The 22,164-nt window shown below is 46.0% G+C and overlaps 1 protein-coding gene across 2 annotated transcripts in view; it reads left to right on the top strand.

Moving 5' to 3' along the window:
* Zzef1 (zinc finger ZZ-type and EF-hand domain containing 1) overlaps window positions 1-21,237 on the top strand; it is a 128,169-nt gene extending 106,932 nt beyond the window's left edge. For both annotated transcript variants that reach the window (XM_041664185.1, XM_041664184.1), the window contains exons 44-55: window positions 1,880-1,999; window positions 3,197-3,388; window positions 4,206-4,306; window positions 6,301-6,436; window positions 6,529-6,888; window positions 8,749-8,892; window positions 9,983-10,151; window positions 10,713-10,811; window positions 11,879-12,044; window positions 16,696-16,849; window positions 17,481-17,552; window positions 18,773-21,237. In XM_041664185.1, coding sequence (XP_041520119.1) covers window positions 1,880-1,999; window positions 3,197-3,388; window positions 4,206-4,306; window positions 6,301-6,436; window positions 6,529-6,888; window positions 8,749-8,892; window positions 9,983-10,151; window positions 10,713-10,811; window positions 11,879-12,044; window positions 16,696-16,849; window positions 17,481-17,552; window positions 18,773-18,853 — 1,794 coding nt within the window. In that variant the 3' untranslated portion in view covers window positions 18,854-21,237. The remainder of the gene's footprint in view (window positions 1-1,879; window positions 2,000-3,196; window positions 3,389-4,205; window positions 4,307-6,300; window positions 6,437-6,528; window positions 6,889-8,748; window positions 8,893-9,982; window positions 10,152-10,712; window positions 10,812-11,878; window positions 12,045-16,695; window positions 16,850-17,480; window positions 17,553-18,772) is intronic.
* Window positions 21,238-22,164: the final 927 nt, after the last annotated feature.

Raw genomic sequence — 22,164 nt, 5'->3', positions numbered from 1 at the left:
GCCCTTTGACATTTAAGTGTTCGGTGGTAACTCTGGTAGGGAGGTCACTGAGTGGTAGTCGCGGGGGATGGCGTGGTCTCAAGCACCACCAGAGACTTGCCTGCTGGGCTCTCCAGCTCTGGGAAGCTGAGACCGTTCATCTAGTTGTTCAATATCTGATGTATTTCATGACATGGTGTGTTTCACTGTTTCCACTATAATAGAAAAGGAAATTAACTCCCTGATGGCAGAGCTCTTAAATTCTCATTCAGTTTTATTTATTTGTTTTTTGAGACAGGTATTCTTTATGTAGCCCTGTCTAGAATGGAACTTACTATATGGACTAGGCTGGCCTCAGACTCAGAGATCTGCCTGCCTTTACTTCCCGAATGCTAGGATTAAGGTGTGCGCCACCATGAGTCTGCAGTCTGTTGATATTTGTTGACTATCAAGAGCCAAATGGAACTGTGTGTGCAGTGTGAGCTAGAAAGAAGGGCCATGCTCTCATGAGGCTTATAGTCTCCCATGCCAGAGGAGGCACCTGCCTACAAGGAAGACAGCTCTGCATTGGCAAACCTTTTGAAAAAGGGAAATTTGAGGCAGCAAATATGGAGCTAGCCTTGGGTAACATGGACAAAAAAAATAGTAAGTTTCAGACCTTATAGTGGACCAGGCATGGCCATCACGGGAGCAGAAGGACCTCCAGGTCTTTAAGATAGTGCAGCTGAGGGGTTGAGGCCAAAGAAGTAGGCAGGGAGCCTTGTAGGACCTGGTCAGCCATGGTTAGGGTTTGAATTTTATCTTATTAATGATTTTTTTTATTTTTTTAAATTTTATTTTACATTCCAATCACAGTTCTCCCGACCATCCCCAAACCCACCCCTTCATCCATTTGTCCCAAAGGTAAAGGGCTCCCCTGGGGAGTCAGCAAAGCCTGGCCCATTAAGTTGAGGGAGACCAAGCCCCTCTTCTCTGCATTAAGCCTGAGCATGGCATTCCACCATAGGGAATGAGCTCAGAAAAGTAGCTCATGCACCAGGGATTGATCCTGGTCCTACTTCCAGGGGCCCGTCAGATAGGCCAAGCTACACAACTGTCTCCCACATGCAGTGGGCCTACTTTGTTCCCTTGGAGGCACTACAGCTGTCGGTTTAGAGTTCATGAGTTCCCACAAGCTTAGTTCAGCTGTCTCTGTAGATTTCCCGTTCATGATCTTGACCTCCCTTGCTCATCTATTCCCTCCTCCCTCTCTTCAACTGGATTCCTGGAGCTCATCCAGGTGCTTGGTTATGGATCTCTGTGTCTGGTTCCATCAGTTCCTGGATGAAGGCTCTATGATGACAGTTGATGTATTCACCAATCTGGTTACAGTTCAGGCACTATCTCCACTATTGCTAGGAGTTTTAGCTGGGGTCATCCTTGTGGGATTCCTGAGAATCTTAGCCATGAGCCACTGCATCATTTGCTCTGTGATCTTTCACCGAACAAGCACTTCTGAAGCCTATTTTATGTCACTTCCCCTCTTTACTTTCCAAAAATGCTTGAGGCTAAAATCCAAGCCCTCCCACTGTCGAGCATTTTTGGTTAAGATTCAGGGTGCTTGCTGCTTTTTTTTGTTTGTTTGTTTGTTTGTTTGTTTGTTTTTCGAGACAGGGTTTCTCTGTGTAGCTTTGGAGCCTGTCCTGGAACTCGCTCTGTAGACTAGGCTATCCTTGAACTCACAGAGATCCACCTGCCTACGCCTCCCAAGTGCTGGGATTAAAGGCAGGTGCCACCACTGGCGGCTTCAGAGTGCTTTTTTTACTGACTGGAAATTTCCCCGGAAGGTCAGTTGGGCCTTTAGCTCTGGGAAGAGACTGGCGCTCTGCTGACCTTGACCTTCACGCTCCTGCCTTGGCAGGCTCACGGTTTTGAGGAGACCCATGCCACCTTCCTCCAGACTGACCTGCTGAAGCTGCTGGTGAAGAAATGCAGCAAAGGAACCGGCTTCAGTAAGACCTGGCTCCTCCGCGACCTGGAGGTAAAGAGGAGGGCTGCCCTGAAGATCTACACCCCAGTGCAGAGCTAGCTTGTTCCAGCCAGTTCCTCCTTCTGCACTCTCATTCTGTGCAGCTTTTAAACCCAGCCTTGATCCCCTCTTCCTGAATTAGGGATCCTGACACCTGTCCTCCCTGTCAGGAAAATGAATTGAGTGTTTGTTTAAGGAACCTTGGAGAAGTACTTTGTGGAAACACATAATTGACCGTTAAATCATGGTAATAAAATGTGGTTTTGAATTATTATTTCCCTCTAAAGTTGAGCTAAAATCAGTTTCTAAATATGAGCACACATGTTTATCTTATGTAAGATTTCAGTCGATAATTCCATTTTATTGTTATTCCTCTGAGGCCATAGATGTTTCTTAGTGAAGTTCTTCTGGTTCCCAGTCTTTCAAGGTCAAGTGCTAGCTCCTAGTATAAGGGGCAGTGCGACAGAGATGTGCTGTGCCCTTACCCTCACTTCACAGATGCCTGCATATGAAGAATCAGCTCTGAATACTACAGGGTTTGCTAAGATCTAAGGGAAATTATATGTACGGGTGTTTTGCCTGTAACTATGTCTGTACTACTTGAATGCCTGGTGCCCATAGAGGCCAGAAGAGGGCATCAGCTCTCCTGGACTTCAGTTGCAGATGGTTGTGAGCTGCCATGTGAATTCTAGGAATTGAACTCAAGTCCTCCGGAAGCTTAGCCAATTCTCTTAACTGCTGAGCCACCTCTCCAGCTTCCATAACCATCCTTCTTAATGGCTATGTATAAGACGGGAAAGTACTTGGCAGTTTTTACCATTATTAGTGCTTCATTGGCCATATTTTGAACAGCATTTTTAGTCTATCTTGTCATTTCTAAAAGATAAGTTGTAAGTCAAAAGGATATATTTTAATACTTTAGTAGTTATATTTCTCCAAAACAAGTAAAAAATAGGATAATATCCATTTTTGCTGTCAAGAAAGTTAATAAACACAAGGGCTACCATAGTTTTAATTAACATTTCTTCTATTATAAGTATAGTTGAACATGCTTTCATATTCCTTTACTAATCACATACTCTCTATGTGAACTCTGGTATCTTAAAGTTCCGGTAAATCTCAAAGACCCTTACATGATTAAAGGCTATGTCATCTCACTGATGAACACTCACTCATCTGCTTGCTCTGCTTGACTGACTTTGTGTGTAGATTCTGTCGATCATGCTATACTCCTCAAAAAAGGAGATCAACACTTTGACTGAACATGGAGACTTGGAGCTGGATGAGCGAGGGGACCAGGAGGAAGAAATGGACCGGCCAGTTAGTAGCCCTGGAGAACCAGAACAGAAAAAGCTAGACCCTCTTGAAAGCTTGGATGAACCCACCAGAATTTGCTTCTTGGTATGTTCACTGGTCATTTTATGAATGGAGCACAGGCATCAAAGGAATGGATTCTCTTTGGCTCAGGCTGTGCTTCAACCTAAACAAGTCTAAGAACTGGAGGGAGAGCTCAGTGGCTAAAGACCCAGGTTGGATTCCCAGCACCCAAATGGGAACTCACAACTGTCTGTTAACTTCAGTTCCAGGGGATCTGACACCCTCTTCTGGCCTCCACATGTACTAGGCACACACATGAGGCATAAACATTCAGGCAAAACATCCATTCACATAAATAAATTTAAAAACCTTTTAGCTGCTCAGTTTGATGTCCTGAGACTTCATTTCCGAAACAGTCTGTTGCATACAGAAAAGATCCAAAAGGATAGTAGAACCCTATCATTGTAGTGATTTTAAGATTTATTTATTTATTTTATGTGCATGTTGTGTGCCTGTGTGATTTTTATATACACCACATGCATGCAGGAGCCTGCAAAGGCCCAGAAAAGGGTAGTGAATCCCCTTAAACTAGAGTTACGAGTAGTTCTGAGACACCATGTGGATGCTGGGAACTAAACCTAGGTCTTCTGCAAGAGCAATAAGTTTTTTAACCACTGAGCCATTCCTTAGCCCCTGAAGTGGCTTTAAGTAGTAATGCGCATTTTTTATAGTTCATATCTTAGTACTCAAAATTTGCCATGCTTTTTTAAAGTACCCACATATTGTTCTTCAGCTGTAACCTGGGATAACTTGCAATACTGTTTGTCACTTCAGAGCGCATATTGTTCATGTCTTAAGGCACATATCCTTGTCTATTTCTCACCTTTTCCCTTGCCTCTAGATGGCTCATGATGCCCTCAATGCTCCTCTGCACATTCTCCGGGCCATATATGAATTGCAGATGAAAAAGACCGATTCTTTCTTCCTAGAAGTTCAGAAAAGGTAAAGACCATTAAGATGCACTGGAGTGTGCCAGGTGAGAGTGTGGGACCCTCACCTGCTCCCATGGATCTGGAGAGAGGCCCTGATAGGCCTGGAGTTCTTCCTGATGTACCTGGAAAGGCAGTTGTGCCACTTTAGCTGGGTCATCCCTAAGAGTGTGACAGTTTCCTTTGAGAATGTCATGTGTGTAGTCTTAAAGGCACAGACTGTGGGATCCCTCTCATGCCGTCCAGTGAGCAGATGGCACAGAGCAGAGCAGGTGCTGTGGCTCAAGAGGGGGTTTGGCTCTTATGTTTTCATCAGTGTAAATCGTTTTCATGACCTATTTCACAGGGATGATTATATAATCAACAGTATATTCTTCTCTTGGCCAGAAATTTCAGAGGTAGCTCCAGAACCCATCTCCTGAGTTTGTGTGGAACTTTACATATCTCCCACCCAGCCTCTTCTTCTGTACCCATGGCCTGGCTTTGCTCACTCTCTCTTCCTAAACGCACATCTTTCCCTCCCACCCTCTTTCTCTCTCTCTTCCATCGGTCCCCTCCCTCCCTTATTGCTATGCTAGGGAATCAAACCCAGAGCCTTGTACATGCTGAGCTACCTCCCTAGCCCTTTAGCTTCTTATTCTAATGTGGAGTGAATTTCAATTAACTTCATTCATGTTTCTGTTTTATCCTATGTATTATCTAAAATCCTGTGTGAAATGGAGCAGGTACTATGAGAGGAAGATGGTCAGGGTACAGTCTAAGCTACTGTAACTAGAAAAGCAGAAGAATCTCAGACTGAGGCAGGTAGAATTTGGTTTTCTCACATAAGCATCCAGAGGCAGACAGAGAGAGAGGAAGAGCTGGAAGACACTTGATTAATTGTGTGCCATGCAAGTATTAAGACCTGAGTTTGGATCCCCAGTACCTATACAAGCTGGGCATGGCCGTGCTCATCTCTAACTCCAGTATTAGGGATGTGGGATGGAGACAAATGGATCCCTGGAACTTGCTAGTCAGCCAGTCAAGCCAAACCAGTAAGCTTTGATTCAGTGGGAGACCCTATCTCTAAAAATAAGGTGGAGAACAGCTGAAAAGATAGCGAGGTCAACCCCCATACACACATCCCAAAATTAAGAAAGAAATATAAACAGGCTGGAGAGGGAGAGATGTCTCAGTGGTTAGGAACACTTGTTCTCACAGAGGACCTGGGTTTGATAGCTAGCCCCCTCTTGTGACTCCTGAGGGCACTAGGCCTGCATGTGATGCACAGACATGACATGCAGACAAAACATGTACACAAAAAGTAATTTTGTTTGTTTTGCTTTTCGAGACAGAGTTTCTCTATGTAACAACCTGATTGTCCTGGAACTTTCTTTGTAGATCAGACTGACCTCAAATTCGCAAAGATTCACATGCCTCTGTCTCCTGAGTGCTGGGATTAAAGTTATGCACCACCAGGGCTGGAGAGATGGCTCAGTGGTTAAGAGCATTGCCTGCTCTTCCAAAGGTCCTGAGTTCAATTCCCAGCAACCACATGGTGGCTCACACCCATCAGTAATGCGGTCTGGTGCCCTCTTCTGGCCTGCAGGCATACACACAGACAGAATATTGTATACATAATAAATAAATAAATATTTTTTTAAAAAAGTTATACACCACTACCTGGCTACAAAAGGTGATTTTAAAATTTTTTATTATTAAAAATATAAGATTATTGTATGTATAATTTATATATAAATATAAAAATATTCTTTAAAGGAAGATAAAGAGAAAAGTGGTTCCTAAGAGACAGTTTGTATCGCTGCTACAAGGATATTCTTCTTGGAAGACTACATGTATGGATGAGTGGATGCATGATGTGACTATAGTTTGCAAATGTCAGCAACTAATGATATCATTGGGTGGGTAATAGTGAGAGTGTAGCTCTGATCACCTTTCTGACAACTGCAGTGTATTTTAAGCTCTTGTCTCCTCCACTGTCTGTGCCCATCACTGGGCTCCCTTCAGGTTTGATGGAGATGAACTCACCACCGATGAGAGAATTCGCTCTCTGGCACAGAGGTGGCAGCCTAGTAGGAGTCTGAGACTGGAGGAACAGAGCGCCAAAGCTGTGGACACAGACATGATTATCTTGCCATGTTTGGTATGTCACCTACCTTGGGATCAAAGTGTTTACACTTCTGCCCCCTATAGTGAGAGGACCAAGCCTCTGTAATGATGGTCTTGGCTTTGCAGTCCCGGCCTGTGCGTACTGACCAAGCCACTGCTGAATCGAACCCTGTGACCCAGAAGCTGATTTCCAGCACAGAGAGTGAGCTGCAGCAGAGCTACGCCAAGCAGCGCCGGAGCAAGAGTGCTGCCCTCCTGCACAAGGAACTGAACTGCAAGAGCAAGAGGGCTGTCCGCGACTACCTCTTCCGTGTGAACGAGGCCACAGCAGTCCTTTATGCTCGCCATGTGCTCGCCTCCCTGCTGGCGGAGTGGCCAGGGCATGTGCCAGTGAGTGAGGACATCCTAGAGCTCAGTGGCCCTGCACATATGACCTACATTTTGGATATGTTCATGCAGCTGGAAGAAAAGCACCAATGGGAGAAGGTAGCTAACTCTCTGCTCAGCCCAGGCTTCTCTCTGCCCATCTTCCACATCTCTGTGACTCCAGGGTGTTTGAGTAATATAGCCCCCTGACAGGTATGAATACAGCAGAGGCAAGAGCTGCTCTTGACTGCGCCATGGGTTTTCTGGAGTTGAGCTCACAGCAGAAAGCTGAGTGCAGGAAACATTTGCAGCAGTAGGCCCTGAAAACATGTCTTGGCCTTTTGCCTTGATTGTTTCACACCTATAGGTCTTATGGCTCTCCTAGCTAGCCTGTGCCTTCTCAGGTGTCTGGAATTTGACATGATGCAAAGTCAGGGGACAGGTAATACCCTTCAGAGGCCCAGATAGCCTGTCCCCACAATACAGGAAAATGTCCAATAAGGGTTTTGCCTTCTGTCTTAAACTGTCATTTTCAGACTGTCTATGCAGGGCAAGTGATCTGCCCTCACACCTTGGTTGCTTCATGATCCTGGTGGTGTAGACAGAGGCTTATCCAAGACTCTGGCTTTTGGGTGGCAGGGATTTCACTAGCTTCCATGCCATTCTCTGAAGGCTGGTTTTCCAATTTGCAATTTTAGGTTGGAGGGCATGTTGTATTTTGTTTTTCTCTTTTCTAGTTTATTTGTATTTTATGTGCATAATGTGCCTGCATGTATGTAAGTACATCATGTGTGTTGTGCCCTCAAAGGTCAAAAGAAGTTTCATATGAAACCATAGCTGCAAATGGCTGTGAGCCTTCGTGTGCATGCTGGGAACTCAACTAGGGTCCTCTTCCAGAGTAGCCAGGGCACTTAACCACTGAGCTATGTCTCTGCCTCATTTATTTTTATATCAGGTCTTCCTTGTTTTCTTTTTAAATAATACTGTGAGGCCAGAGAAATGACTGAGCAGTTAAGAGCACTTGCTGCCCCTGCAGAGGATAAGAGTTTAGTCCCAGCATTCACAATGGGCAACTCACAATCTCCTGCAGCCCCAATTCCAAGGGATGCAATGCCTTCTCCTGGCCTCCACAAGCACCTATACGAATACAGTGTGTTTACTTATTTTGAAGCCACATACATATACGTAAAATAAATATCTAAATAATGTGGATTTAGAGTCCATTTCCACTTCTGCATAGAAGCAGAGGACCCAGCATAGCAGAAAACATCTTGATCTATACCTTAGCATCCTTGTGCACTTATTCCTTCTGGTGCAGGGTTAGTCACTCTGTCCTCGAGTTCAGGTGCAGAAATCCTGGGTCATATTTGCCCCCCAATCCTCCCCCTCATGTTCAATATGCTGAGCATGGGGAGGTTGATGTGTTCTCTGACCCTTGTTTTGCCCACCTAGGACCACTGGTTTCTGCGTATCGTAGATTGTTTGCCCACATCACAGCCCTGCAGGCACTGGCAGAGTGTTCTAGCCATATTCGCTTTCCATGAAGGGCAGTGGCAGTCACTGCCTCTGCAGACCCCTGCTTGCACATGTACTTTTTTGCCTGTTGGTCCCCAGAGCTCCTCACTTTGGCCATTTCTCTGTGTGCTGTAGTGTTTACTTATAGCTTCTTCCACCTGCTTAGTAATGAGCTCTTCAGAGGCCTGGAACATCTCTAGTTGTTTCTTTTATTGTGGGTCTTCTAAAAGTAGTATTATTCTGATTCAGAACAGGACCTGGTTGAAAGGTGACTACTGGGGTTGCATTTGGGGTAGGGTTGGTGGTGCCAGTACCTTCAGGTGAATCTCAGACTGAAGTAGGCTCCCTCCCCTCCTCTCTCTTTCTCTCTCTCTCTCTCCCTCCCTCCTTCCCTTCCTCCCTCCCTCCCTCCCTCCCTCTGATGACACTGGTTTCCCTGCTCTTAACCACCTTCTTTCTTCTCAGATCTTGCAGAAAGTGCTCCAGGGCTGCCGAGAGGGCATGCTGGGGACCATGGCCCTGGCTGCATGTCAGTTCATGGAAGAACCAGGAATGGAGGTGCAAGTGAGGGAATCAAAACACCCATATAACAACAACACCAGCTTTGAGGTAGGCGGTACTTCAGAGACCTTACCTTCCCTCTTCTTACCAGTCCTAACTAACAACACATTTCCTCATCTCCTGTCTGTTGACATGAGGCCTGGGCAGCAGGTTTCCCCTTCGCCAGATTTAGCTGTGTTAACGGGGAAAAGTGGTCTCCTGGCTCCAGAGGAGAATATACTTTCCCATTGTAAGCTCCTCTGCGTGAATCCTCAGCTTCTTCCAGAAGTGAGTTTGTGTGGGGATCCAGAACCAACCTCTCTGTCTCCTGATGATCAGGCCACACCTTGGAGGCACTAGCCCCTTTTTTAATTACCCAGCCCTCACAGTCTCATCTTTTCCATCCTGAATTTGTGTCTAAATAGAGAGCCATAGGAGTTTGGTGTGGGCCACCTCAGCTACTCTCATGACTCAACACTGTCTTGCACCTTTCTTTAGCCCTTTGGAGATGCTGGAGCTGGCAAGGCCTGAGCTTCTAGATGGGAGTAGTCTACAGCAGTTGGGACAGGAGCACAGAGGCTGGTTCAGAAGCTGTTGATCAGCTGAGACATTCTTATTTCACAGAGGTGTACACCTCCTCACCCTCTGCCTTACAAGCTTCTTCTCTCCTTGCCTCATTCTCTCAGCTAACAAGTTGTACTCTTTTCTGCCTTCCTGATGGTCCCAGACTGGCCTCTCCTCTGGGGCTACTCCTGGTGTTTCCTCCCAATCTCACCTTTCCACCCTGCCTGGCTCCCTAGCAGCTGTGACTCTTCTTCAAGCTGTGATCAGAGCACATGCTCTCCAGAAGTCTGGACACCTTATCCACATGATCATGGCCTTCCCGTAAACACAAAGCCATCCTCCTGCCACTCTCAGAGCACACAGACCTCTCCGGTGCTACCCTTCCTGAAAGGCACTCTGATGCTCTTGTGTCCCCTCCCCTAGGGAACTCCCTGGAAGCACCCTCCTCTGCACCTTTCCTGGCTGCCCACTATGCCCCTTGCACAGAGCTGGAGGGGGGATTATGGTTTGCTCATGCTCCATGTCCCTGGTTACAGTGACAACCACAGTGGTAGCTAGTGACAGTGATAGAAGTATTCTCTGTCTCCCTCCCTAGGATAAAGTTCACATTCCTGGTGCAATCTACCTCTCAATCAAATTTGATCCTCAGTGCAACACAGAGGAAGGCTGTGATGAATTAGCCATGTCCAGCAGTAGTGACTTTCAGCAGGACCGACACAACTTCAGTGGCTCCCAGCAGAAGTGGAAAGATTTTGAGCTTCCAGGTACACAGACTTTTCCTTTAAATTTTTGCTTGCTCTCCCTCCCTCCCTCCCTCCCTCCATCTAAGGGGCTGAGTATGTGTCACCATGCTCCTGTGGAGATCAGAAGGCAACAACTTGGAGTCAGTTCTCTCCACATGGATCATAGGGATTGAACTCACATTATCAGGTTTGTCAGCAAGTACTTTTGCCCACTGAGCCATCTCACCAGCCTGTATAGACTTCATAGGAAGCATTTAAACATAATGTTGAGGCCGTGAAATGGCTCAGTGGTAGGAACATTTACTGCCAAGTTGTCATCCCAAGTTCAAGCCCCAAGACCCACGTGATGGAAAGGGAACCAACTACACATATATACCTTGGCATGTACATGCCTACCATACACACTACCATTCACCCCAAAACAATTACCCAAAATAAAAGTAAAACAAACTTTTTAAAAAGCATAAAATTGAGAAATTATTAGAGGATTTTAACACCAGCTTAATGTATTTCATCAGAAACACCCCAGCTGCCATCCTGTTGCTCCCGTATCCTGACCTGTCTCTGGTTTTTGTGATCCAGGAGATACTCTGTATTACCGATTTACCTCTGACATGAGCAACACCGAGTGGGGCTACCGATTCACTGTGACAGCTGGACACCTGGGTCGTTTCCAGACAGGTGTGTGCTCTGCCCTTTCTGTTTGCATGCTCTGTCAGCCAAACACACTCTGCCCAGAGGTGCCATTATGTTACTGACTTCTGTTAAAATCAAGGCAGCTATTGTCTCTCTCTAAGGCCTTCCAAAAGTGTCTCTCAACCCACGTGCCTGGCTTTCTTCACCAGGACTTGGTTGACTACTTACAAACTTGAATGATCAGATAAGAGCCTTCTGTCAGGATCTAAAAGAAGACACAGATTTTGTTTGTTTGTTTGTTTGGTTTTATTTGTTTGTTTTGCCAGGGTGTTGTTTTATCTTCGGTACAGTGACTGTACCCTCCCTAATCTACTGCTATTTCAGTCAGCAATTGCTACTCCACAGTTACTGGCCTGCTTCTCTGGCAGCAGCCCAGCGCTCAGCCTGCAGCCTGGTGAGAATTCTGCTCCTTCAGGCACTGGCTCTGTTGCTGCTGCCACTAAAGGTAGCTCTAACTAAATCTCTACCATTCTATTTATAAATAAAACTTGAGACTCAAAGGCTGGTGAAAACCTGCTAGCTCAGAGAGTAGCACTTAGCTAACTTTCTCTCCTTACTGACTCCCGAAAGGCCCGTCCTTCCACTCCCCAAAAACAAAACAGAAAAAGCCACACCATCAGAACCCTTCCCTACTACTTCCGGTACATCTCTCTATCTCTTCCAGATGCCCTCTGATGTGCTTTGATTGCTTCCTTCAACTAACTCAGCCTTCTGACACAAGATTAATTTTGTTTACTTAACATGAATGCAAACTTGGGGTTCATAGTGTGATTGAATATTCCCCAACACCAGGGCCTTTTGCAAAAATGAGGAACTGAGAATGTTGTTTTTGTGTTATTTTACAAAAGAAATTTGGTTTCCAGGATGGCCAGAGCTACACAGAGAAACCCTATATCAAAAAAAAAGAAAGAAAGAAAGAAAAGAAAGAAAGAAATTTGATTTCAGCCAAAATATAAATTATTTCACCCTATTAAAATGTGTACAGTTTACAAAATGTGAAACTTAATGTTAATAATTGTTTTTAAAATGTCTGTGTTTCGGCATGGCGCCAGGATTTGAGATCTTGAAGCAGATGTTGTCCGAAGAAAGGGTTGTACCTCACCTCCCATTGGCCAAGATCTGGGAATGGCTGGTGGGTGTGGCCTGCCGCCAGACTGGTCATCAGCGACTGAAAGCCATCCACCTACTGCTGAGGATTGTGCAGTGCTGCACCCACAGGTAGGCAGTGCCAGGGTCAGTTCCTGACCTCCTCCCACTGTTTCCTAGTTACTTTGTTAATGGCATCTTTGAGGAAAAAAGACAAATGTAATTTTAGTGTTTCTGAGTTCATCCATCATTTCTTTTAAGTTACTGAAAAACTACTAACTTAACGAGTCCTGTGAGTAATTTTTGCCTCATTCAAATATCATAAAAGCATCTACTGTTTCTTTCTAGAATATTAATCACTTTCCCTTTCACACGACATCTATCATCCACCTGGGGTGAATGCCAGTATTTGAGTTTGAGTTTCTGGCGTCAAGTTTTTGCTTTGGCTCTCTGCTTATTTTGAGTTTGCCCTGAGCACTCTGTACTGTTACCTTTGATCCCATGTATTTATAACTTTGGGCATTCCTTGTCTGTAAGCCAGTGCTGTATTAATGACTGTAACTCTATGACTGATTTATATATCTACTAATTTAATTGTGGAAGTCTTTTAGCTTAGTTCTTTACGTCAAGATTGTCCTGCATTTTGGTTGTGTTTAAGACCAATATGTAGCCCATACTGGCCTAGAGCTCTGAGTTCCCCAACCATAGCTTCCTGAGCACTGGCGTTACAGGTATACCGTATCATTCCTGACCTGTGTTGGGGGTGTGTTTTCTGCTTTTGGTTTATTTGTTTGTTTGCTTGCTTGCTTGCTTGCTTGTAGATAGAGTCCCACTATGTAGCTCTAGCTAGCCTGGAACGTACTATATAGATTAGATTGGCCTTAAACTCAGAGATCTGCCTGCATGTTCCAGGCTGTGTTAGGTATTTATAACCCCAGTGTGACTGGCCAGTTTTTCCCTAGTGATTTACAGATCTTTTTACCCAGAACTTACCTATTCATTTTTATATTACCATGTTAATTTCTTCATGTACAGAAGATCAAGGTCATCCTCAACTATAGCGATTTCTAGGGAAGCCTAGGATACATGAGACCCTGTCTCAAAAAAAAAAAAAAAGATAAAAAAAATGGGGAGATGGTTTAGTCTGTAGTGTCTGCAGAAGAATGAGAACCTGAGTTCAGCTCTTCAGTACTTGGGGAAGGAGGGCAACAACAGGTAGGTCCTTGTAATTCATTGGCCAGTCAGCTGAGATGATTCAGTGAGGTCTGAACTCATCCCCCACCCCCCAAAAACCAGGTGCATGGGGCCAGAGAGATGTCTCAGCACTTGAATTGAGAGCTCTTGTTGCTCTTGCGCAGGTCTTCAGTTCCCAGCACCCACATGGTGGTTTTCTATCCGTAACTCCAGTTCCAGGGAATCCAGTGTCTTCTCTTGACCTTCAAAGACACCAAGCCTGCAGGCTGGTGCACATACATACATTCAAGCAAAACAATCACACTTAAAATAACATGAATATATCTAATGAAAAATTGGTAAATGTAAGGTACAAAGCTACTGAGAAAGATCCCTGATGTTAACCTCTGGCCTCCACATGCACACTGACAGCATCTACACACACACACACACACACACACACACACACACACGAATACATACATAGATCATACACAAATACATACAGCCAAAGACTAAAAAAAAATTTTTAGCCTAGTGTGATAGCACATACCTTTAATCCCTTCACGGAGGCAGGGCAATTGGATCTCTGTGAGTTGGAGACCATCCTGATCTACATAATGAATTCCAGGCTACATAATGAGACCCTGTCTCAAATTGAAAAAGAAAAACAGTTTTTCCTGTGTCCCCACCACCCCTTTATGCACATATGTGCTCTCTTGTTCACGCTTCTCAACCTCTATCTTGGCCTGTGATACTTTTCTTGTGGTACTGGGACGTAGCCCATGACTTTCCATGTGAGAGGAAGAGCCTTCCACACTGCCACTGAGCCACACCCCCAGCCTCGTAATGGGATTCCAGGAGGCTCTGCATATCAGTTGGAGGGAAATCAAATTCCTTAGAAAGTTGAATCCTCTAATCCACAGCCATTTTATCTTCTTCTGTAGAGACTGTTTCCCAACTGCTCAGACCCAAATAATCACATAGAAACTATATTAATTTGAACACTGTTTGGGCAATGGCTCAGGCATATTCCTGGCTAACTCTTATATCTTAAATTAATCCATTTCTATTAATCTGTGTATCACGATGATGCTGTGGCCTACCAGTAATGTTCTGGCATTCTGGCATCTTTCTCCTTGGGTGGCTACATGGTGTCTCCCTGACTCTGCCTACTCTCTTTCTTATCTCTTCCAGCTGACTGGCTGCTAAGCCATTGGCCCAATCAGCTTCTTTATTAGCCAGTGGTAATAAAGCATATTCACAGCATACAGAGGGGAATCCCACATCATTCCTCCATTGTGTAGGTCCTTGAAATAATTTACACATTTCTGTAGACAATTCATACAGCATTTTGTATGGTATTTCTAGGTATTTAATGTTTTTTATTCTTTTATAATTATTATTTTAAAAATTTGCTGAGTATGGTGGTATATGCCCATAATCCCAGCACCCAGAAGGCTTGGACATTTCAAGGCCAGTCTTACATCGGTAAGACCACCTCAGACAAAAGAAAGTGACTTTTGTTTTGCTGCTGTAGCATTTTGGCCTGTTGCCTTTATATCCCGCATCTATTCTGAGTGAGTGTGTGGATTAGCAAGAGCTCAGTCATGGCATCTGTGATGGTGAGTTTTAGTTCTTCCTCTCAATGTGCAGGAGCAGGGTTTGACCTTTTACTGTGGTAGAACTTCCACTACAGTGTTGAATAGATAGGAATGTGGCTGTAGCTTCATAGTACTCATCTCAGAGGAAAGAATTGGTGGTTTCTGCTATATACACAGCAGCCAAGTATTCCGCCTACACCCCCTTGCTCAGACCCTGACCAGTAGGAGTTGCTCTTTCTCGCATTTTTAAGGCGTAGATACACAGAGTGTGAGCCAGTGTGGGATAATGATACTTGAAGTAAAAAGTAATACGAAGTTGTTATTTTTAAAAGCTTAAAGGAATTTTCAAGTCATAGAGAGAATGTGATGGCTCATTGTCAGCCCTAGGCTGGCAGCAGGGGAGGGGTAAGAGAAGGCTGGGTGTGCTTGCTGCTAGTACCATGTCCTCATATGCAGACATTATGTGTTGCTTAGCTCCATGTGGGCTTCCAGTATTGACCTGGATGGTATGATGTCTGAGCAATATGTCACATTGCCAAGGTCTTCAGGCTGGCAGGCCTTCCTGCCTGTGGTTCAGATGTCTTTCCACAATTTGCTGGCTGACATTGATCTTCTTTCCAGTTGGGACTCCCTATATTCCTGAGCCTAGGGAGAACTCTGTGTGCTCCCACTGGCCCTTCCATACCAGCCTGATAGCCCTGTACACCTCCATTTTGGGCCTGAAGGGAGTGTGTGAGGGTGAAGGGCATACCACATATCCCAGAATGCCTTGCCATACTAGCTTTTTGGAAAGTTACAGATTTGCTGGCCTGAGGGTGACAAAGGCCAGAGTAGAGGGCCAATCCCAGAGGAGGACAGTCCTGCAGATGCCTCTTACTTCACTTTCCAGTGCTCCCCTGAAACTAGCAATGAAACAAGTCAAACTGAATTTGCCCATCTGCTTACTTTATGAACATGTGCTCCTTTCGGGGGAAATGACTGATAAGACAACTCTCAAAGGGGAGGATTCTTTTTCAAGTACAGAAGGAAAAATAAAGAGAATGGCAAAATCATTAATTATATGCATATTACCCTATAGTGAGCCCAGAATATTGTTCAGCTCCTAATTTTCTCTTCTGGAGGGTTTTGAACTATGATAACAACCCCCACCCACTCCAGGTTCAAACACTCAGGGTTCTCTGCACACAGGTCTGAGAAGGATTGGGCTTCTCCTAGAGGCAAGATTTCAGGTCTAGCAAGTTTGCAAGTGTATTTTCTATTTTATAAATGAGTATCAAAATAATGTTTGTCTTCCCTGTCCATTTGATAGTTTTTTCTTTTTTTTCTTTTTTTTTAGTTTTTTTTCTTTTTATTTGTTAGTTTTATTTTATATGGGATATGCTATATCTTGCTTTTTTTCCCATTTAACATTTAGCTTAAGGTGCATGATAACTCACACCTATAATCCCAGTACATGGGAGACTGAGGCAGAAGAATTGTCTTGACTTCAAGGACAGCCTAGGCTACCTAGTGAAACAAAACAAACACATTTGCCTAGAGATTTTCCTAGTGTCACTGGAAGGACTTCTTAGGAACCATTTTTAAAAACACACAATAGGGGGGCCAACAAGCTAGCTCAGTGGGTTAAGATGCATTCCATCAAGCCTGACATGGTGGGTAGGGAGAACCAACTCCCAGTTGTCCTTTGTCCATCATATGCATGCTGTGGTATTTACCGCCCCCCTGCCGTCTGTCTCTCTCTCTAAATTAGTAAGTAAGTAAATAAATAAATGTTAAAACAAAAGAAAATGCGATAATTCCTGTGACCATACTACAGGTTCTCTGGATTTCTTAGAATCATTTTAGGGGTTTGCCCCTTTCCTCCCACGCTGTTTCAGAGAGAAGTAGGCATGGCTGTTTTAGGATGAGGCGGGGAAGGGAAAGCTTGATCTGCAGTTTCTTTTAACTGTCCACCTTGGGTAGCCTACTTCTCAGTAAATCAACCCCATGATTCCCCCCCTCCCCAGTGACCTATGTGACCTTGCGCTGTTGAAGCCCCTATGGCAGCTCTTTACCCACATGGAATACGGCCTATTTGAGGACGTGACACAGCCTGGCATCCTCCTACCCCTGCACCGCGCCCTCACCGAGCTCTTCTTTGTCACTGAGAACCGTGCCCAGGTAAGGACACATCTATCTCTTGTCCTTCAGTCTGGGCGGGAAGGATCATAAGGATCATACCTCTGTATGCTTTTCCCTCTTCCTGCTCATGGCAGGACCAGGGTTACACCTCAGTCCCTAAGTCCAGACTGTCCAGGATACACAAGGAGGCAGGCTTGGGCCTCCATTTAGCTTCCCCCAACACATATCCATACACCCAGCCCTGGGAAGAAAAACCTTCAGATCAGCCTAGTTGCTTATTTTGTCAGGACTATAGCCAAAGAGGGTCGGGACTGCCTTGGAGCAGCTCTTGACAACAGAGATTTCTGGAAAATCAAACAGTTGGGTTCCTCTTCCTTGTCTTTCTCTGCCTGGGCACAATAGGCTTATTGAATTGCCATATGAAAGGGCCTTTCACAGACCCTTTGCTTGTCCTCCTCAAGAGACATGAGAAAAGTCGCCATCAGGGCTAGCTCTGGAGCCAGGTTCCTGTTCCTTCCAGTTAGGCTTCTTCATGGATGTAGAGTGTGTGGTGTCATAGGTGCTTGGCAGCGAATAGTGCTTACCCACTTGGGGCCCCTGTTTGCATGGTGGGTGTCCTTTGTTCAGCCCTGCTGCCTTCTGTCAATCAGAGTCCTTGCTCTCTTCACAGGAGCTTGGCCTGCTGCAGGAGTACCTGCTGGCCTTAACCACTGAGGACCACCTTCTCCGATGTGCAGCACAGGTACCGTCTCCCCTGTCCCCAAAGAGCTGGACTGCAGGTCTTCTTCCTGTGATGAATGGCACCATATCACTTGCCAGGATGGGGGTGGGGAAGAACAGGGAAGAGAGAGGTTAGTTGCTTGACAAGTCCAGACCCTCCCAGAGTTTACATGGAGCTTGGTTGCAATGCAGTCACTTCCTTCTGGCTCTCACACAGAGCAGTGGAGCCCCATTCATCACTGTCACTCATATTAAACTGTGGGGTCAGAAGACACTAGCAAGAATTTGTGTCTGTGAAACCAAAACAACCAGTGCCTTCACATTAGTTTGGCTGATCCTGGAAGTTTCCATAGAGTTAGATTTCAGATATTTTTGGACGTACTTTGCTTCCCTGGTAGGAAAACTCCTCTTCTAACAGCTGTGTTTCTGAATGATAGAGGGCCCAGGAAAGCTGTTCCTTCTATATGCTGTATACAATGTATAGTGTTATAAATTAACTTCAGTGTTGAAATTAAAACATTCAAAATGTATCAATTCAGTTTTTAAGACAGAAAATTTCATGTTAATGTGTTTTGAGAAAACTTTTTAAAACAAAATAATTTTTGAGGAGGGTGGCCCTAGTTCCATTTTTGAAAACTTACTTAATGTCTGGCCCAATAGAAGACAACTGGATTCTTGTGTCTGCCCTGCACTCATTCCTGAAAAGGAACTGTACTATGCACTCAGGAAATGGTGAAAGTAAAACTTGAATCTGTGACTCCTCCCAAAAGGCCTGGGATCCTCAGGCCCCAGCCTGCATTTTGAGAACTGGACTTGCCCTCAACACATACTATTGAGTTTGTGGCATATTTTCCTCTGTGACCCTCCCCACAGCTGACCAGTTCCCTTACTGGTGTTCTGTTTCCTCACCAGGCCTTTCTGGGACAGCCGCTTTCCCAGCGCTGTTTCTGGGCTCCCATGGGTACCTCTCATCTCGTGTGTACTGTGTGCTTCCCTTCTGTGCCTTTGTACGGCTTTTCCAGAACTGCCTCAGCAATTGGACTGCTGTCATGGCCAATGGCTTCTTACTGCCTACCTCAGGGCTTTCCTGTGTGTTTTGATTTTGTTTCCTTTCTTACTCTTACCTGTGAGCCTCTGGGTGAGAGGCACCACCTCTGTCTCACCTCCACCCTCCAGCTGAGGGACTTAGGGATAAGCAAGTAAATGGCCCTTGATGTTGGTGACTGCTTTTTCCCTCCACAGGCTCTGCAAAACATCGCTGCTATCAGCCTGGCAATCAACTACCCAAACAAGGCCACCCGCCTCTGGAATGTTGAGTGTTAGCCTCACTGTGGCATGCATGGACTCAATAATTTGTCTACAGGGGTTACGGCAGACCTCCAACCTTGCTCAGGAAACCCCTGCAGCCTCTGCACCCAGCTCTCTTTGAGCCCACCCCCTGCTCCCATTTGGATGCCAAGCAGCCGCCTCATCAAGAAGGCCCACTGTGCAGGCTCCATGTGTGCAAGAAGGCACAGCAGTGCTGAGTGGCTCAGAAAGGGCCATCAAGAGGCTTTGGGAAAGTTACTCAGAGAATAGAGACCAGTGTCCTTCAGAGCTGCCCCCGGGGAGTCACGGCACTGAGGACCTAGAAGTAATCTCTGGAAGGATTCTGTCTCCACTGAGCCGGAACGGCCAGGCTTGCCATCAAGGGAAGGTGCTGTCCGTGCACAGCCACCCTTGCAGTGAGACTTACAGCAGCAGCAGCAGTGGCCCAGTTGGGAGACCAACCTACAACCAACACGAGCGCCTCCCAGCCACCTCCAATTCCCAAGCTGTCTTCATGCCACAGGTCAGCTGGCTAACTCCCAGTGCCCTTGGGAACAGCCAACAGGTCCTGCTTGTCATCCATGCAACAGCTCCCAGCACATATATCTGCGTTTCTTCACTTCTTTTAATATGGTTTTGTTTCCCCTCATGTTTTTAAAAGAGAACCACACTGACTCCCTGAGAGAGCCCCTAGGGATTGCCTAGGAACAAACTGGTGTGTGTTGAAGTGACAGAAATAGAGGGACTCTCCAGCACCTATAGTGCCAACAGTGCCCTCAAAGGAGCCCTTGTTCAGGAGTCAGAACATACCTGATTATACTAATGCTCCAAGGTCATGGTGATCAGCATACCTACCACCTTGGGCCTCTTACCTTGCTATTTGGCCATCACCTGTCTAGCAATAACTACGTTAGTTCTAGTGAATGCTTTAGCATTTTTCCATGTATGGCTTTAGCATTGCCCTGAAGTGATAATGATTTTCTTTCCAGAGCCACAGTGAGTGGGAAGCTGGGTGGCATCAGGCCAAGGACTTTCAGGAAGAAAATATCCTGAGGCACCTACTATTGAAGGGCAGGTGTCTGGGCCAGAAACATGTCCCACCTCACAGGCCCAATGCAAAAACGGCTCCTCACAGCCAGGACCATCCTTGGCTATCTTGTGTTGCTATGGTACAGTGTGCCCCTTGGCCTCTGAATACCCCGCTGGGTGTGGACAAGGGGCTGGATTGGAAGAGGTTGAGCCTGCAGGTCTGGAAGCATCTTCTGCAAAGGTGCTGTGCCTTCTGGCACCACTACCTGCCCGGCCCTTGAATTAGGTTCTCTGATGGACCCCAGCATACAGGAAAAATGGCTATAGAGTGGTGGTGGGGGGGATAGGTTGCAAAAACACAGGAACAAGTGAAGTGGTGACCTATGATCCGCCCCCTCACATCAAAGGAATCCTAGTCCAGTTCCCATGATGTGGGACAGGGTGCCAGCCCATGGAAACCTCTTTCTCATCTTTTGCTCATTGCCAAAGCACCTGGGCTTTGCAAGCTCCCTAGACCCCAGAGAAGGCCCCTATTGCATGCCACTCCCTCCAAGTAGGTCTCTGGTGAGAGTCAGAACAAGTCTCAGTGCACAGTGAAGAGGCCTCGCGGTGGCTCAGACCAGATAGCAGTTAGAAGATGGGGGAGGAGATGGCACACTCACAACCCTCCACACCTCAGACTGAGTAGAGGGAGCAGATGGCCAGGGCAGGACAGGGCTGGAGGCCTCCCTCGGGACAGTGGCCCCAGCTCTTCTCCCACCCTCCCATCAGGAAGAGCAATTGTAAATAAACGCTGAACCCCATAGCTTTTCTTCACTCACCGCTCTCTGTTTTCTCTCCCTCTGCTTCATTTTGCCCTTCACATACCACAGCTGCTCTCTGACAGGGCCCCCCTGACCTGGTCACTGCAGCCCACTGCCTCCACTTCTCTAGGCCACTGGGTGGCACTGCTGAGCCAGGCCCATCTCTCCTGACCCCAACCTGGGCAGGAGGTCCAAAGGAGTTCCATCAAGGCCAATGTCCCCTTGACCCTTCTTAGGGGGCAAAACTGCCTGGACTGAGACAAAGCTGGCAGGAATAAGGGGTCGTGGAAACATGTGCCTAATCTATAAAGAATTCTGTTCCAGATCATATATATTGTACAGACACTGTTCTAATGAGAGGAGTGATTTATTTTCATCATCGTTTTTAATTTGTTTTCTTACGGGTTTACGATTTTGAATTTTTATTATTTGGTTGAGAGAAAGAATTTTGATTATATCAGCTGAGTGAGTTCAGCCTGTAAAAAGAATGTTTTAAGTTGTGGATAAGATATGCAAATGAAGAGAAATATATTGTACAAATTCTATATAAAAAAAAGTACAACTCTATGTGAATTTCTCCCTTTTCCCTTCCCTTCCCTGCTCCCATCCCCCTGTGGAAAGGTCTTACTGTATCCTCCAAGCTGGCCCTAAACCCACCATCTCCTGCCCATGGCCCTTCAGCTTCTTTTGTGAAATATACTTTGGAGTTTCTGCCTAGCCAAATAGATGGGCTTTACAGAACCTGGGGCCACCTCCTTGTGGGAAGGAGTCCAGCAGGTCCCTCAGGCCACAGCTTCTGGGTGTTGATGGAACTGTGAGCCTTGTCCTCCATTGTGGCCACCCAGGGAATCCAGGAGTTCACCTTAGTCACCCCATTCTGTACTATATCTCTCAGGTTTGACACACAAATAATGTCCCCAAGTTCATTCTTCTCCTGCCGGATACCCCAACACCACCCTGTCATCTCTGAGCCTCCTGTAGCTTCCAAGCCTTGTTGTTGTCCTGGGACTGCTTCTCCTGCCAGCCTCATCTAAATCATCTGAGACTCTTCTTCCTCAGGTCTGAGTTCCCAGTGACCATGCTGTGTCCTTCTCAGACACCTCCCTGGGCTCAGTGCCATCTTGCAAGGTGGAGGAACTTGCCTTCTCGATGGAATCTGGCCCTAGCCCACCTTTGAGGCCCACAGTCTATACATCTTCCCCAAATCTGAGGCTCTAGGGGAGCCCCAGACAGGGCTTGGGCCCAGCCTCAGCTTCTCCTGTAGGAAGCTTGGGTTAGCATGGTGCTCAGGGGAATTGGGTCGTCCAGGTCTCTGATTCTCCCTCTGAGGCTAATAATTTATTGCTGTCCTCACCCTGACTTGATCTGAGACTCATGGGGCTTAATTCTGAAAAGCAAGGCTCCCGGCTTTTCCTGTTGGTGTCGTGGACAGCCTTTTCTTAGTTGTGAAGCCCTGGAACAGCTGTGTGGAAGTTCCCTGCTGAGAGGCAGGTC

This window comes from Microtus oregoni, unplaced genomic scaffold (assembly GCF_018167655.1).
Source record: "Microtus oregoni isolate MIOR12 unplaced genomic scaffold, Mior012 000015F_ref0000493, whole genome shotgun sequence".
NCBI classification, from domain to species: Eukaryota; Metazoa; Chordata; class Mammalia; order Rodentia; family Cricetidae; genus Microtus; species Microtus oregoni.
The sequence above is the reverse complement of the archived record's forward strand: the minus strand, read 5'-3'. Positions and strand labels throughout refer to the sequence as shown.